General features: G+C 51.4%; 1 protein-coding gene across 1 annotated transcript in view; it reads left to right on the forward strand.

Annotated features, from left to right (window-relative positions):
• MICALL1 (MICAL like 1) overlaps positions 1-14,483 on the forward strand; it is a 19,066-nt gene continuing 4,583 nt past the window's right edge. Inside the window, exons 1-12 of the mRNA XM_019543904.1 lie at positions 1-60; positions 1,167-1,298; positions 3,193-3,334; positions 4,918-5,021; positions 5,938-6,074; positions 7,148-7,743; positions 8,354-8,417; positions 9,895-10,271; positions 10,627-11,105; positions 12,245-12,379; positions 13,504-13,630; positions 14,114-14,204. Of these exons, the coding sequence (XP_019399449.1) occupies positions 1-60; positions 1,167-1,298; positions 3,193-3,334; positions 4,918-5,021; positions 5,938-6,074; positions 7,148-7,743; positions 8,354-8,417; positions 9,895-10,271; positions 10,627-11,105; positions 12,245-12,379; positions 13,504-13,630; positions 14,114-14,204 (2,444 nt within the window). The remainder of the gene's footprint in view (positions 61-1,166; positions 1,299-3,192; positions 3,335-4,917; positions 5,022-5,937; positions 6,075-7,147; positions 7,744-8,353; positions 8,418-9,894; positions 10,272-10,626; positions 11,106-12,244; positions 12,380-13,503; positions 13,631-14,113; positions 14,205-14,483) is intronic.

The following is a 14,483-nucleotide window of genomic DNA, read 5'->3' on the forward strand; positions in this document are numbered from 1 at the left end:
ATGGTAGAAGAGAACCTGGCAGAGATCATGGTGCCGGCTGCAGGTTTCAGGAAGTGCAACGTAGACAGGTTTAGCAGGTGTTGCAAAACAACCCACAGGTGTGGGAAAGGCAAGTCGCATGGCATGGGCTTATAGGTTGTGCCATGGGGCATGTGGATGTCGGTCAGCATGGACCTGCCCTGTTAGAGGCATGTTCTTTTCTGCCTTTCTCATGTGGAGTAGTGAGGAGTGCCTTACCCCATGCCATGAGTAAACCCACTGTGTTTGCTGAGCAGCTGAGGTGATGCCAGGGGTGAGGGAATTTTTGTCAGACAGATTTCATGTAAAGACAGGCAGTAGGCTGCCTCTTGGATTCAAGCAGATGCTTTGTGTGAGTGAGAGCTGTAGACCCTGAGTCTCTTTAGGCTTGTACCATTATTTATGGAATGGGGATATGGTGCATCTGCTCCAGAGATGTGCTATGGTGTTAAATGCATCCCTTCAGAAAGAATGCCCAAGTCAGAGACTGGAAGGCACGGCATGTGCAGCCTGCCATGACACATCCTGTTCTACACCACAAACGTATCCAGCTTCTCAGTAGTTCCCTCATGCTAGCTGTTGAAAATATTGCAAGGTTTTTTGCCTTTTGTGCTCTGCACTGATTGGGCCCCCTTTAGCAATGAATATTTCAAGCCCTTGCAAGCAGGCTACTTGCACTTTGCACTTGTTGCAAGTCCTGAAGCAACAGGTGAAATGCCTGAGTGTATTGGGGATCAAAGTTGGTCTCCAGCTGCCCAGATTCTTGGCTGAGCCAGAAAGGCATCCAGGGTTTAGCCTATCATCTAGCTGTGGTGCTAATGTATTTGTTAGAAATGAGTATCTGCCTTTCATTGTAGGTGCCTAGAGGGAATGGGGCATATGGGGATATGTGGACAGAGGAGTATTGTCAGGGGGAGTTCCAAGTGGTGGGGTGTAGGATGGCTGGTGCTTTTACATCCTCTTCAGCAGAAGCCTTTAGGCACTGCTGGAATACAAATAATATGATACTAATATAGTTTGAAATTCCTGGCCTTTAGCTCTGCAGGCTTGTTTTTAAATGAGAAAATCCTCTTACGGATTCTCTCCCTGTTTACAGCCTTAAATCTGCTTTAACAGAGGTTCTCTTTGTCTGGGAATTATGCTTTTAGTTACTGAAATGCTGCCACTGGTCCTGCCAACATGATAGCAGTGTCTCTGCTTTCCCTGTCACCCCTCTGTTTTCTTGTTTCAGAGACTTTGATTCGCTCTCCAAGGAAAATGTCTATGAGAACAACCGCCTGGTGAGTGCCTGTGATGCCATGCACTGGGGAAGAGGAAGTCTTGGACATGGGAAATAATGTGCTGAGTCACATGTTGCTAGCAGAGCAGGAAGTCTAGGAGTGGGGGTTAGGGTAGCAATGATGAGGCTAGAAAAAAACATTAACTCTGGGGAAGGCAGATGTATTCCTGGGTGAATGAGAAACCTCTCCATACCATCTCCCATGCAGTCTGAGACCACAGCAAAGACAATATTAGATTCTAACTTTCCAAGTGGAAAATAACTAAATTGTTGCAGCATCTTCCTGACACCACCAGTGCCTCTGCATTTCCAGTTCTAAGCTTTAACAAACATCTGCAGAAAGAAACCAGTGAGATTCCAGGTATGGGCAGAGGTCAAGCTGCTACAAATCATACCCCTTTCATGGCACTCCTGCTGGTGCTGGGACAAGCTGCTATCATCAGCAGAAACAGGTACTGGAGTTATTCATGGGGCAGGAGGCACCCAAAAGCCAAAGACCTGAAACAGAGGAGATCAGATGTGACCTCTTTCCCTGGCCTGCTAACAAGATCTAGGAGTCTTGGGTATGCTAGAGATTAAGGGGAAGGCTTCAGAGATGCGTAAATGAAGGTAGGAGGTAAGGGCAGCACGTAGCTCCCAGTAGTTCCAGGTGTGGTGGAGGGGGAAGCTTAAATGCATCACATAGCCTGCATGCCAGGTGCTGATCCAAAAGATGGAGGTCCTAGTCGTGTTCCTCATAGTACACTCTAGTTGCAGTCCCAGTGCTGTCCCTGTTCCTGGCAGCTGGTGCCCAGAGAGCTGGATTTCTCCCTAGGGTGATTTTGATGGTGAACCCCCAATGTCTTCTCTACTCTAGTAAATGATCTCCAACTTTGATTGCCTATGAATGGGCTGCACCTTATGGATGTCAGTACCACATGCAAATACCAGCTGAATTGGTGTTTCCTAGTGAAGTAGCCCACTTAGGATGGGCATGATTCCCTGAGGATTGATGATCCAAAGGGCAGGAGGAGTCTAAGCAATGGGTGGCCATGAGGCCAAGACAGTATCTGGTGAATTGATGGACTCAGTGGTGAAATATAGTTAGTCACAGAGCAGCCAGACCAGATGTGATTCTTGAAGCAGTGGTCCCAAGTCACATGCTTTCCTTGGAACAGTCCTGAGCGCTGAGTGGGGACCATACCATTTTGGTCAGGCTGTGGTCTCTTACTGCCCTTCTTTCTCATCCCATTATCCCAGCCAGCCAGGTGTCTGGTGCTCTCTATGCTAGGAGGAATGTGCTTATTTGGCACTGTGAGTTAATGGTGGAATGTACTTGAATCCTCTTGTGGCTGCTAAGCAAGTGTAGACAGTACACAGGTGAAGGTGGAGTGTTGAGGTCAGCAGAGAACATCTGATCTGTGAATAGGGACTTCAAAACCACCCCAGGCAGAGCTGGAAAGACAATGATATGTATCATCAGGGCTCACTTGAGGCTGAGTTAAACAAAAAATGAGTCACAGGACCTGCTGAATTTCCTAGGTGGTGTCCAGTCATCACTTTCCTCCCCCCAACAAAGGAAACCCAGCCTCACATTTGGTCTGTTTCAGGATTTTGGCTTCCTGCAGTGGGACTGTCACCCTGTCCCTTATATAGTCCATTTCTCTGGCTATAGAATGGGAGCCTCCTTGATGTTGCTACCGGGTTTGTTTTGCCTTAGCTTTGCTTTTGCAAACTGGTTGGGCCCCAGTATTAACCATGTCTGTTTCTTGTTTCCTGCTGTATGTGACCTTGTGGCTTGCACCTGGTTCCCGTGCTCCAAGGTGGGAGTTCCACTTGTGTCCAGGAATTTCTTTTCTCCCAGGGGCCTTGGCCTGACCTCTGTTTCTTCTCCTCCCTCTCTGGAACCTCTGCAGGCCTTTGAGGTGGCGGAGCAGGAGCTGGGAATCCCTGCTCTGCTGGATCCCAACGATATGGTCTCCATGAAGGTCCCCGATTGCCTCAGCATCATGACCTATGTATCTCAGTATTACAACTATTTCAACAACCCCAGTCCAGGTGAGTGCTCCAGCCTCTTTCTCCTCTCTCTGCCATGGCATTGAAGGGAAATTCAGCCATGCCTTACTATGGTGGCATGTTCTATCCCTGCCCCCCAGGGCAGTGACCTCTTCAGAGCTTCCTGTTCCACCCTAGAGCTTCCTATTCTCTGTTTGGCATGTATTGCAGCAGGAAGCAACTTGGGGGATGGGGGGACAGTTTGGCCTTATGAAGTCAGTTGCCATTTTCAGATACCAGCCCCAACAGTGGCTCAGAGGGTAGACAGGCAATTCTCACGACTTGGGAATTTGAGAGCACTCACATTGTTACTTGCTTCCACCTTCTTATCAGAATCAGAGCTGCAGGTGGTGATTTGCTTCAGGGGATAGGGCAGGGCACTTGGATCTCAGTGATCCGGTCAGACAGAAGCTGTGGGCTTAGGGATCTAGAGTAACGAGGTACTCAGTGCTGGCTGCTGGCTGGGATGCAGTCCCTTTTGAACAGGGGTGTCAAATATGGCTCACAGGTTGGATCAGGTCCATGGAACCATTTCATTCAGTCTGGCAGGCTGCCAGAAATTGGGGAGGGGTGAGGCTGACAAGGTGTTGCTGCTGCAGAATTTGGGATCTCTGGGCCCTGATGGATATGGCCATTGGTGGCAGGGGGGCAAGCGAGGGCTGTACACACTTCTGCAGCTGACCCTGGACCTTTGCTGCTACTGCTGTCCAAACAGGCCGTGCCACTGCCCAAATGCAGAGAGATCCCCACAGTCGGGGTCCAACCCAGGCTGATTTTAACTCCGTGCTTTAAAGCATCTTTCCTGGAATGGCTTTGGGATCAAGGCTTCCCTGTGTTCCCTTTCCCCAGCATCACTTCCCCATATCTAACCCCCTGAGTTACAGCCTGAGACATTTCCTCAGCCTAACAAAGTGTGTTACTGCCCAAAATCTTGCTAAGAATTTTTCCAGTTGTTTGAGCTGGTCTAATAAAAGATTGAATTTACGCAGCTTGGAGCTACGTAAAGAATCTTGTCAGCTTGATGCTAACACATCTTCTGTATAACACACCCTTACACTGGCCTTTCCCACGAGAGCCCCTGTGTCTCTCCCTCCAGGGATTAACAGACTGCAGGAGCTCCCCTCCCTCCAGGTGTTGGTGAGAGGATGTCCTGGCAACAGGAGGGATGTCCTGGAGCCCTGCTGTCAGCACTCAGGAGCTGGAGGTCCAGTGGGGTAACAGTAACACCTAGCACTTCCCAATGCTTTTCTTGCTCTAAGCATTCTCCACTTGATCTTTGCAACACTCTGTAAGGTCTCTAAGGAGCATTAGTTATCCCTGTTTTATAGATGAGTCATGGGAAGGAGGAACAATTTGCTCAGGCCTGAGCCAGAGCCCCGAAAGAATGCAGGGCTTCCAGTTGTCAGCCTCGTGGCTAAACCAGTAGCTCACACCTCTCTCTGCCTCCTAGAATAGGTATTGAGGCGTAAGAAGCAGTGAGGTCCCATCCTGTGTCACGAGGCTTGGTGATTTTCCCACACCACGTGCTTTGCATGAGTCATCCTCTTGTCAGTGCCTGATTCCCTTTTTGCTTTGTCTTTTTCTAGGCAGAGTCCCTCCACCTATGAAGCGCCCAGGTGGTGCCTCTTCACCCCCTCTGCCAGCTCACAAGAAACCCGTGGCTGTGGCTGACAGCACCCCAGCACCTCAGGTACTTAAATATATTGACTCAAAGCTCCATCTTCCCTGTCATCTCTATTAAACTGTTCACAAGAGAGTGTATGTCTTGAGGAGATGAATTTGCTACACTTTTTTCTTTGCTGGGACACATTGCAAGGGGTATTGTGTGTGCTGTTCTTTTGTGTGGTGCTCTTTTGGAGAGAGGCCCAGCAGGGGAAACCTTCTCTTCCCAGGAGTCTGGGGACTGAAATGCTGCTCTTCAGGCATTTTGTTCAGTCAAAAAGGTGGATGCTGAGGGCAAGGAGGGTGAAATGGGCAGTGCTAGATGTTTCTTTGGGAATGCAAGGACTCAAGGCATTACTTCTCAAAAGAGGAGGGTAACCCAGAGGCCTCTGCCAGCGTGACAACAGGGTACAACTGCAGAGCTGTGGGATGCCTTTTCTTTTCCCATCCCTCTAGCTCTACCTCAGGATTCAGCAGGTGTTGAGGATGTCTTACCTGTGGGATAGAACAGAGTGTCAGATACAGCCCTATAATTAAGTAGAGGTTGGACATGACCCTTCACTTCCTCCTCTCCGGTAGTGGGCACAGGGTATGAAATGGGGGTGAGGCTCCCTCTTGTGTCCTGGGTTTGGGCAGAGGATATGGTTCCTTCTCACCAGAGTTGAGAGTGGTCTTGGGCTGGGACCTGCCTCTGAGGCGGAGGAAGTTGCTGGTTATCGTGTCCAACTCCTCTGCTTGCTGTTAGATGCTGATTTCTGTCCTTAGGATTTACTGGTGGGAGTGTCTGGGGAACCAACTGGGACTAGTGCCCATGGGTTGAGTGCTGAGCTTCTGCTCAGTCCACGTCCCAAATAGCTTCTGATCTCATGACACTCACAGTCATTGTGGCCAGTGACTTTGTGGGCAGCCCGGCCATTCTGATGTCTCTGTGTGTTCCACTTCAGGGTGATGCGGCTGAAGGCCTAGCACAGCAAGCCCAGCGCACCACACTCAGCAGCACCTGTGCTGCCTGCCAACAGCACGTCCACCTTGTCCAACGCTACATGGTGGAGGGCAGGCTCTACCACCGCCTGTGCTTCAGGTAAGCCACCCCTGGGCCATGCATGGATCCTGTCCCCTCTAGCATAGCAGGTGAGCTTCCCCTTCCCATCTGATGCGGCTCTCTAGCCACTGGCAAATTCTGCAGCCAGGTTGGCATCATCTTCACACTCATGCAGATGAGGGAAGCAGAACCATCAGGGTGTTGGGGCAGACCGCTGCAGCTGGTCAGATATCCTGGCTCCCAAAGCAGCTAATGACTGGAGTTTTGAGTAGAAGTGGAAAAAAAAACCTTTCTCATATACTCCCCCATGCAGCGTGGGGGAAGGGAGGCAGGATTACTTCCCAATCCCATCTTAGACCTAGAAGACCAAGGATAGATACCCTTGTAAATTTATCCCATACTGCTTTCCCTTGTGGTTTGCTTATTCCTAACAGCTCCTCTACTGACTTCTCAGATCTGTCTGCCTTGGTAATACCCTGTGGCAGGAAGTTCTCTGGGTTAGCCAGGGTAAACCCCCCCCCCAATTTTTTTTTGTGGCCAAACTTACCATCTTTCTCTTTCCCCATACCACCCCCCCTTTTCTCTGTGCTGTTGCTGTGAATGTCAACATTTCTAATATTAAATGAGAGCACTGTACAAGAGCCTGAGGTGCCCTGACAGCTCATTGATTTTTATAGCAGTGTCATGCAGCCAGCTGCCTTTAACACCAAACACTCAGACAGCAGGCATTTAGCTTAGCTTTCATGGGAGTGCCAGGTTGGTTCTTTTGAGCTCACATTGTCTGTGCATATGTTTGCTCTTGCCAGTCGGAACAGAGCTAACTTTAATGTTATTTATATTTGTTATAGTAGCACCTTGAGGCAAACGTGCGCCACAATCAGTCTTTGAGGAGACTTTAGGCCTATGTGGACTTGGCAAAAGATGCATGAAAGGTGGGGATTATTCTCCCTGTTTAGTGGGCTGTGAGCTGAGGTGACTTGCCCAATCTGTGGCAGAGCTGATCAGTGAATCAAGCGCTAGTCTTGTGCAGAAACCCCAAGGTCGTTTTTCCTATAAAAAGCTCTGCTCCCTCTCATTGCGTCTCTCCCTCTCTTTCTCTCTCTTGCTGGCAGATGTAAGGAATGCTCCAGCACGCTGGTCCCTGGATCTTACCAGCCTGGGTCAGAGCCAGGCACTTTTATATGCACCCAGCACCGTGGCAAACTGGGCCTGAGCGGGAGAGCAGATGGTAGGCCTAGCCCAGACCTGCAGTACCCAGCCAAGAGGACTGAGGTTGGGACAATGAGTGTCAGTGAAGATGTGCCCCCAGCAGAAGGAGAGGCAGGAAAGGAGGACAGTGCCCCAGTGCCTGGGGCAGTTGAATTGGAGAGCCACCCCCAAGGAGAGGAGGAGGTGGGCAAAGGGGAGAAGACCAGTGCACCTGATGCAGTGGAGACAGCGACACCCCCTGCCCTGACAGACAACACAACGTCAAGCTCTGAGTCCCCTTCTCAAGCTCCAGCCAGGCCCCCTCTCCCCATCAAACCATCAGTGGCCAATCAGGACAAAGCCAGCCCATTGGACGGACAGCTCCGGGACCCTCGGCCCACCCCTGCACCGCGTAGGGCTACAGATGCAACAGCCCTTTCACCTCGAAACTCCCAGCCCATCCCGCGACCCAGATCCATCCAGAGCGAGGCCTCTGAACTGGGTCCCAGCCTAGTGAATGGTAAGAAGGAGCAGGGATGCTGTGTGGGGAGCTACCCATTCCACCAGCTGCTCTGGCCATATGCAGCTGGTTAAGGTTCAGAAAAGTCTCTTGTCTTGTCAAACGAGACCCAGAGAGATCCCCTTACCACACACCTGGAGTCAGGCTGACACTTTGGTGTCTCCATTTGAACTCAGGGTTCATTTACTGATCCACAGTCCTTTCAGTGGGAAATAAGTGCAGGTAGGCCTCGTACCCTGCTAGTCCCTTGTATTTCTCCAGACCCCAACAGGGGATGCCCAGGTAGTGGGAGGGAATACACAGCGGGTGGTCACTCACCCACTACTGAGAGCATGATAGCTGTTCAAAACAATGTGAAGCAGGTGGGAGTGAGGAGTTATTTCTCCTGCTGGCAGCTGCTTGCGGGGGTTGGATTTTCAGCTAAGGTGTAATGGCCCTGGTCTTAGAGATTACACCTCTACCTGCCGGAGGTTGAGAGGATCTCATGGGAGAGTGGGAGAAGCCAGGACTGGCTTCAGAAGTAGGAGGCATGTTGATCTATTCACCTGTTTCCTAACATCTTTCCAGCATTTTAACTACCTGGCACGTCTCTTTCCTATTGCCTCTCTAGGTAGGGTGCCTGAACCTAGCCCCCCAGTCCCAAAACCAAGAGGGAGACCCACGTCTTCTGATCGGTATGTGTTTTTGCTTGCAAATTGCCACCCCCTTCCATCCCAACCGATCTGCCTTCAAGGAGGATATGGGGCCATGCGGGTGAGGCCTGGGATGAAGAGTTTTGAGACCCAAGTTCTAGTCCAGGCTTAGATCCAGCAAGTCCCCTCCCAGTGCCTCCCTTTCCCAATTTCTCCAGCAAATACTCCTCTCTGCCTTACAGGGTTGTTACAAGACTCTTTCTTAAGGCAAGTAAAGCACTTCGAGCTTTTCAATAAAAAGGGCTAGGGGAGGGCAAAGAGCATGTCTGACTGATGTCTACCCAGATGCCCTCATATTCTGAGCCTCTCCAGGCTGGCACCAGCAACTGCAGCAGTGGAAATGCTTAGTCTTTTGGTGCAACCTTCTAGCATGGGCAGGTTGCTGCTGGGCCCTCAGAGTGCTTCCCAGGGGCTGCTACATATTACCCTATGTCTTGGAGAGAGAAACTGCAATACAAAGAGTGAGGCACCTTGACCTCACTGAGTGAGCAGATGTGGCATTGGGCCTCTGGGGCTTTTTCTTGGTCTGATTATGGGTTGATAAATGGTTTTGTGACGGACTTCCCGGAGCCACATTCCTGCATTCAGTGGGTAGATGAAAGTAATTCCTGCAGTGGGGAGACTCCTGCATTTCTCCCACCTCAGCTGGTGGTGAGGAGGCCCAGCCAGAAGGAGCTGTTTACACTGCTCAGGTCTAGTCTGCCTTATATAGTTTTGCCAGCAGAACTGTGGGTGCATCCATGCTTGTGGCTTCCCTGTGGTGGCAGCACTGTCACTTTCTGCCATGAGGGCCACACCAGGTCTCCAGCCTGAAAGGAGTTCTGCATCTCCTACTAGCCGCTGCATCCCTTCAGTGCTGGGCCTGCCCAAGGTGTGCTGCATGCCCTGTCACCACAGAGCTACACAGTTGTGGCTGGAGCAGCATGGAGCTGCCAGACGCCATAGGGGTGTACATGCATTCTGGTGGCTCCCTTGTGGTGGCTGCTGTCTCCCACAAGGACTCATGGTGACAGAAGTATTGCCAAGGCCTTATGCTGCCCTTCTGCCCCCAGTAGTTGGCAGCACTGAGCTGAGCATGAGGGATGACTTATTCTTCCCTGTTGAGGGAGAAAGGAGGAGGGGATGGGAGAGAGACTACTGTTTCACAGAATGGCTCCAAGTGTTGCTTTGGCAGATGAAGAAATGAAGACCTAGGGGCCTACTTCCAAACCTCGTTAATGAGACTGGCAGGTTTTAGCTCCCCTGGCTTGGAAACGTGTCAGGCCAGTCTGCCCCAGCCTGCTCCTGGACATGAATAGTTGGTGCCCAGAGAAGGCCTGTGGTGGAGAAGGCTTTTCAGATGCCCTGCTTGAGATGTCCATTCTCTGTGAATTCCCTCTGCTGTCCTGCTTCCTTTTTCCCACCCACCTTCCCCTCCCATTATTCTTTCTTCCTTGTTTCGGGCCTTCCCTTTAACTAGATCAGGAGCTTCTGCAAGAACAAAGAACCCTCCGTGGATTGCTTTAGTGCAGGCTGAACCCAAAAAGAAGCCAGCTCCGCCCCCACCAGGCAGTGGCAGAGATACCTCAAGCCGGACTTCAGAGGAGGAGGATGGGGAAGAGGAGGTGAAGGCAAAGGACAGGGGCAGTGGAACTGACAGCAGCGAACCCAAACCCTATAACCCCTTTGAGGATGAGGAGGAAGAGGAGGAAGCTGCCATGCCCAAGAGCACACCAAAGCAGGAGCAGGGCGAGGGTGGAGCGAAACCCATCCATCCCTGGTATGGCATCACCCCCACCAGCAGCCCCAAGATGAAGAAGCGACCAGCGCCAAAAGCACCCAGTGCCTCCCCGCTAGGTGAGCCCCCTTCTGTCCCAGACCAGAGAGCAGCCAGGGAGGTAGAGAGGGCAGTGGTCAGCCCTCCCACCTGGGGCTGCTACTGCCTCCTCCCCTGGAAGAATGGGCAGCCCCAAAGCTATTATCTGCTAGCACCTACAGTTGCCAGTAAGGCAGAACAAGTCCTCCCCTCCATGGTGGCTTGACTGGGACTGGGACTTCCAAATGCTTCTCTCCCCTCTACTCCCAAGGGTTGAGACTCACCAGAGGATCCTTATTCCTGGTGGGATCTCCTGCATCTCCTACGTGTGGGCGGAGTAGAAGGTTTGGCCTCCTCCTACTCTGTTCCCCTCTGACCTCTTCCTTCCCTTTGTAGTTCACCATCCCATCTCCAGGCTCTCGCACTCGGAGCCATCCTCCTCTACTCCGTCTCCTGCCCTCAGCCTTGAAAGCATCAACTCCGAGTGTTCAGCCAAGACTGCCGGTGACGCTGATGAGAGCTCAGTGCCAAAGAGCTCCTCCGAGCCCACGGTCCACACCCCGGCTGCTTCCAAGACCTGCAGTGCAGATGCCCCACTCACCAGTGTCTCTTCCAGTGAGAGTCCCGCTGCCCCTGCCAGCCTCTCTACCAACTCCTCCTTCTCGTCGTCCAGTGAGCTGGCCAGCTACAGCGGGGAAGCACAAGGTGGGGCCCTGCATACCAGCAGGAGCTCTTCTGCCAGCAACTTGAAGACCAGCCCCAGCCGACTCCCCCCAAAGCCTCCTGCTGGGGCTAGCCCCACTCCTATCGTATTGGCCTCAGATGTGGGTGCTGGCGCCTTCACAAATACCCCCTCACCCAAGCCACTGCTGAAGGTAGGCTTGTGTGCCTTTTTGTGTAGACAAGAACCATGGTCCCTCCTCTCCCAAACTCCCCATCCCCTCAACATACTTTTCTTCCATAGAGCAGTGGTCTCCGAAGTGGGGTGTGTGCACGACAATCCATTGGGGTGCAGGAAGAAAATATTAGAACTTCTATTTATATAAATATACATATATTGGGCGTGGTTGCTCAAAAATTTTTTACTGATAGGGGTGCACAATCAAAAAAGTTTGGAGACCACTGCCATAGAGGCCTGAAAGAGATGCTCAAGGGGAGGGGGAAGTCGGTTCTGTTAATAGGCCTCTGGCCTTCAGCTACTTACTGGCTTCCACTGTTCCTTGTGTGCTAAAGCTGAGAGCCATGCTGTCCATGCCCACTTTCCTGCTCTCACATGGCGACTTCCCAGGCTCCTGATATGTCTCTGGAATCACCATGCTGGGTGAGACTCTGCCCTGTCTGTCAGTAAAACAGCTGCTGTCCTTGCCCCACTGGTGCATGGCTGTTGGCTTGTATTATGTCTGCTGGAATCAGACCAGATCTTCATGTTATGTTGTCATTAGAGGGCAGCTAGGCTTTTACTCAGCCTGTCTCAGGGATAAGAACAAGGAGGTACATTCTGCAAGCACAACACCTGGAAATGCTGCTCAAAGGAAATAGCTTTTCATCCAAGAAGTAGCAGAGCTGTGGAACTCATTTCCATGTAACATTACTGAAGGAAGCAACTTAGTACAGTGGTTCCATGGCCTGTGGTTAACAGTGCTGAGAGAGAGAGAGGCTATGGCCAATATCAGACTTGATTCTTACCATCAACCTGAAGAAACATGTATCCATCAAAATTAAAATGAGTGGGGCTGAGAAATATTAATCCAGAGGCATGTGGCATCAGGAGGGACACTAGCTAGGATAGAATGACCAGGGTTGCTTCTCCTACTCTGGGGGAAGTTACAGCTCCAAAGGTGATTAGTGTGACCAAGGATTGGATGCACCAGTGAGATAGCAGCTTCAGTGACTGCGGCTCAATTCTCAGTGGGGCAGTGCTGTGAGAGTGTCTGCTCAGCCATTGCAGCCTACCCTGGGATCAGCTTTATCACCTCTTGGGTGCAGAGTCATCTCTTTGTCATCTCTTTCCCAGTCTTCCTGCAAAGAAAACCCCTTCAACCGGAAGCCATCACCGGCTGCTTCCCCCTCAGCCAAGAAACCCCTGAAGGGATCCAAGCCAGTGCGCCCTCCTGCACCAGGGCATGGCTTTCCACTGATCAAACGCAAGGTAAAGGGCATGGCAGAGCAAGGGGGCAAGTGCCACTTCTGTGCTGGCTGCTGAGGCCGAGCTTTCCTCCCTGATGGTGGGAGGGACACATGTCTGGCTGTTGCAGGATGCAGGTGACGGGTGCAGAGCCCACTGCCTACCCTGTGGCACATGACCCAGGTCATCAGTGGGTTTGTTTGGACCTGTGTGTTGGCCAGGCTGCCTAGAACCATGCATCCCAGGTCCCGTCCTAGTCTCTTCTCCCCCACAGTGGGCAATGAAATGGTTCCTCCTTTTCTTCCAATCCACCCCATGGCACAGCAGTTGCCAGATTTCCAGAGAGAAGCTCCTGAATGGAATGGGGAGTGGGGAGTCATGCGAGCTATGAAGGGAGAGGAAGTTTTATGGGTGTGCTACAAGTGTTTCCTTTTGGCAGTGCCCACAGCCTTTTTGGGAAGGAGCAAATGGTTTCTTCTGATGACATAGTATGTAACTGAGCTACATTTATTATCCCTGGTGGGACATGGCAGATTTCTAGATGAAGGATTGGAGAAACGGAAGGGAAGGGAAAGATATAAACAAAAAAAAAAAAAGAAGAAAAAGGGAAAACGAAGAGCAGCTCTACCTCTCCTAGGCTCTTGGATAGGTTCTGGCGTGGCTGTGGTGATAGTGTTGCAGTTATTGGAATCAGAGGGGTGTGCTCCATAAAAAACTTACAAAGGGGAACATGATCCAGAAAAGCTTGAAATCTAGTGCTTTAACCCATGGGAGTGGGGCCCTCCTTGACCATAGTGACTCTCCTGCACCTTTCCACTACCTCTCAGGGAATGAGCCAGTGTTTACCAAACAGTGCTAGAGACGATGGAGTTTAGAGCTCATTTGTATGGAGAAACTGATCCCAATGGCAATGTCAGGATAAGCCCTTCCACAGTAGCTAGTGTAGGGGAGCTCCCAGTGGGGCTGTTCTGTTCTGGAATAAAAGTTATTAATGGACTAATTTGCACATATCCCAAGCTAGGTATCCCCATGCACAGTGTTCCTACAGGGGGCTCTGCTGCTTGATTTTCCTCATATAAATAGGCCAGGGAGCTGCCTAGTGAGGTGGTGGCCCGTGGTAATAGGTGTCCTACCATGTGGTTTGGCAGGTGCAGGCAGATCAGTACATCCCAGAGGAGGATATCTATGGAGAGATGGATGCCATTGAACACCAGCTGGATGAGCTTGAGCATCGAGGGGTGGAACTGGAAGAAAAACTCCGCAGCACAGAGAATGGTATGGTGGGCTGTGCTTGCCTAGGGGGTGAGAGAGGGGACAGGGAGTGAGATAGTCCTGCTGTCTCAGCTACAACTCTTCCTGTAAGGGCTGTGCCAACCTTGTTGGTGGCGGGGGCAGAGAGGAGGGAGAAGTAGCAACAGTCCCTGCCCTGGGGAGTTCTGGAGTGAAGGATCAGAAAACTTGTAGGGGAAGTGGGAGGCCATTCCACTTATGGTGGGCTGTGAGGCAGCGGATCAGAATTACTTAGTCTCCCTGGGGAGCCAGGAACCATTCCACTCAGGGAGAAAAGGGGAGAGGGCAGTGGATTTCTCAGTGCCTTCCACCTCCCCTGCATTCAGGATCTAGCTAAGGGCAGACTGACTCTAAGTGAACCATCCTCATCCCAGCTTGGCCATGCCTGGCTGGCCTGCTGCACAGTGAGAAGAGGAGGTCTTGGGAAATATCTGTGACCTCTCTTTCTCTGCTGGATTTAATTGGCAGATAGCCCTGAGGACACACTACTGGTGGACTGGTTCAAACTCATCCACGAGAAGCACATGCTGGTGCGCCGCGAATCTGAGCTCATCTACATGTAAGTGAGGGGGGAACACACTAAAGCACAGCAGCTGGGACTGGGAAGAGTCCTTCTGGTCCCAGGTTAGAGCATGCTTTCCTAGTGAGCCCATCCCAGCCCTGGGGAGATGTGCTCCCTGGAGTACAGGTGTACTGGTAGGTTGGTTACATTTACAAGAACAAGGAGAACAGGTCTGTAGCCAGGACTTGTATTGTGTACACCTCACAGCACAAGATTAAACACTTGTCCCAGTGTTCATCTGGCCAGCTGTGATGAGGCAAGGTAGATGCTCACCAG

This window comes from Crocodylus porosus, unplaced genomic scaffold (assembly GCF_001723895.1).
Source record: "Crocodylus porosus isolate Cpor-Errol unplaced genomic scaffold, CroPor_comp1, whole genome shotgun sequence".
Taxonomy (NCBI): domain Eukaryota; kingdom Metazoa; phylum Chordata; order Crocodylia; family Crocodylidae; genus Crocodylus; species Crocodylus porosus.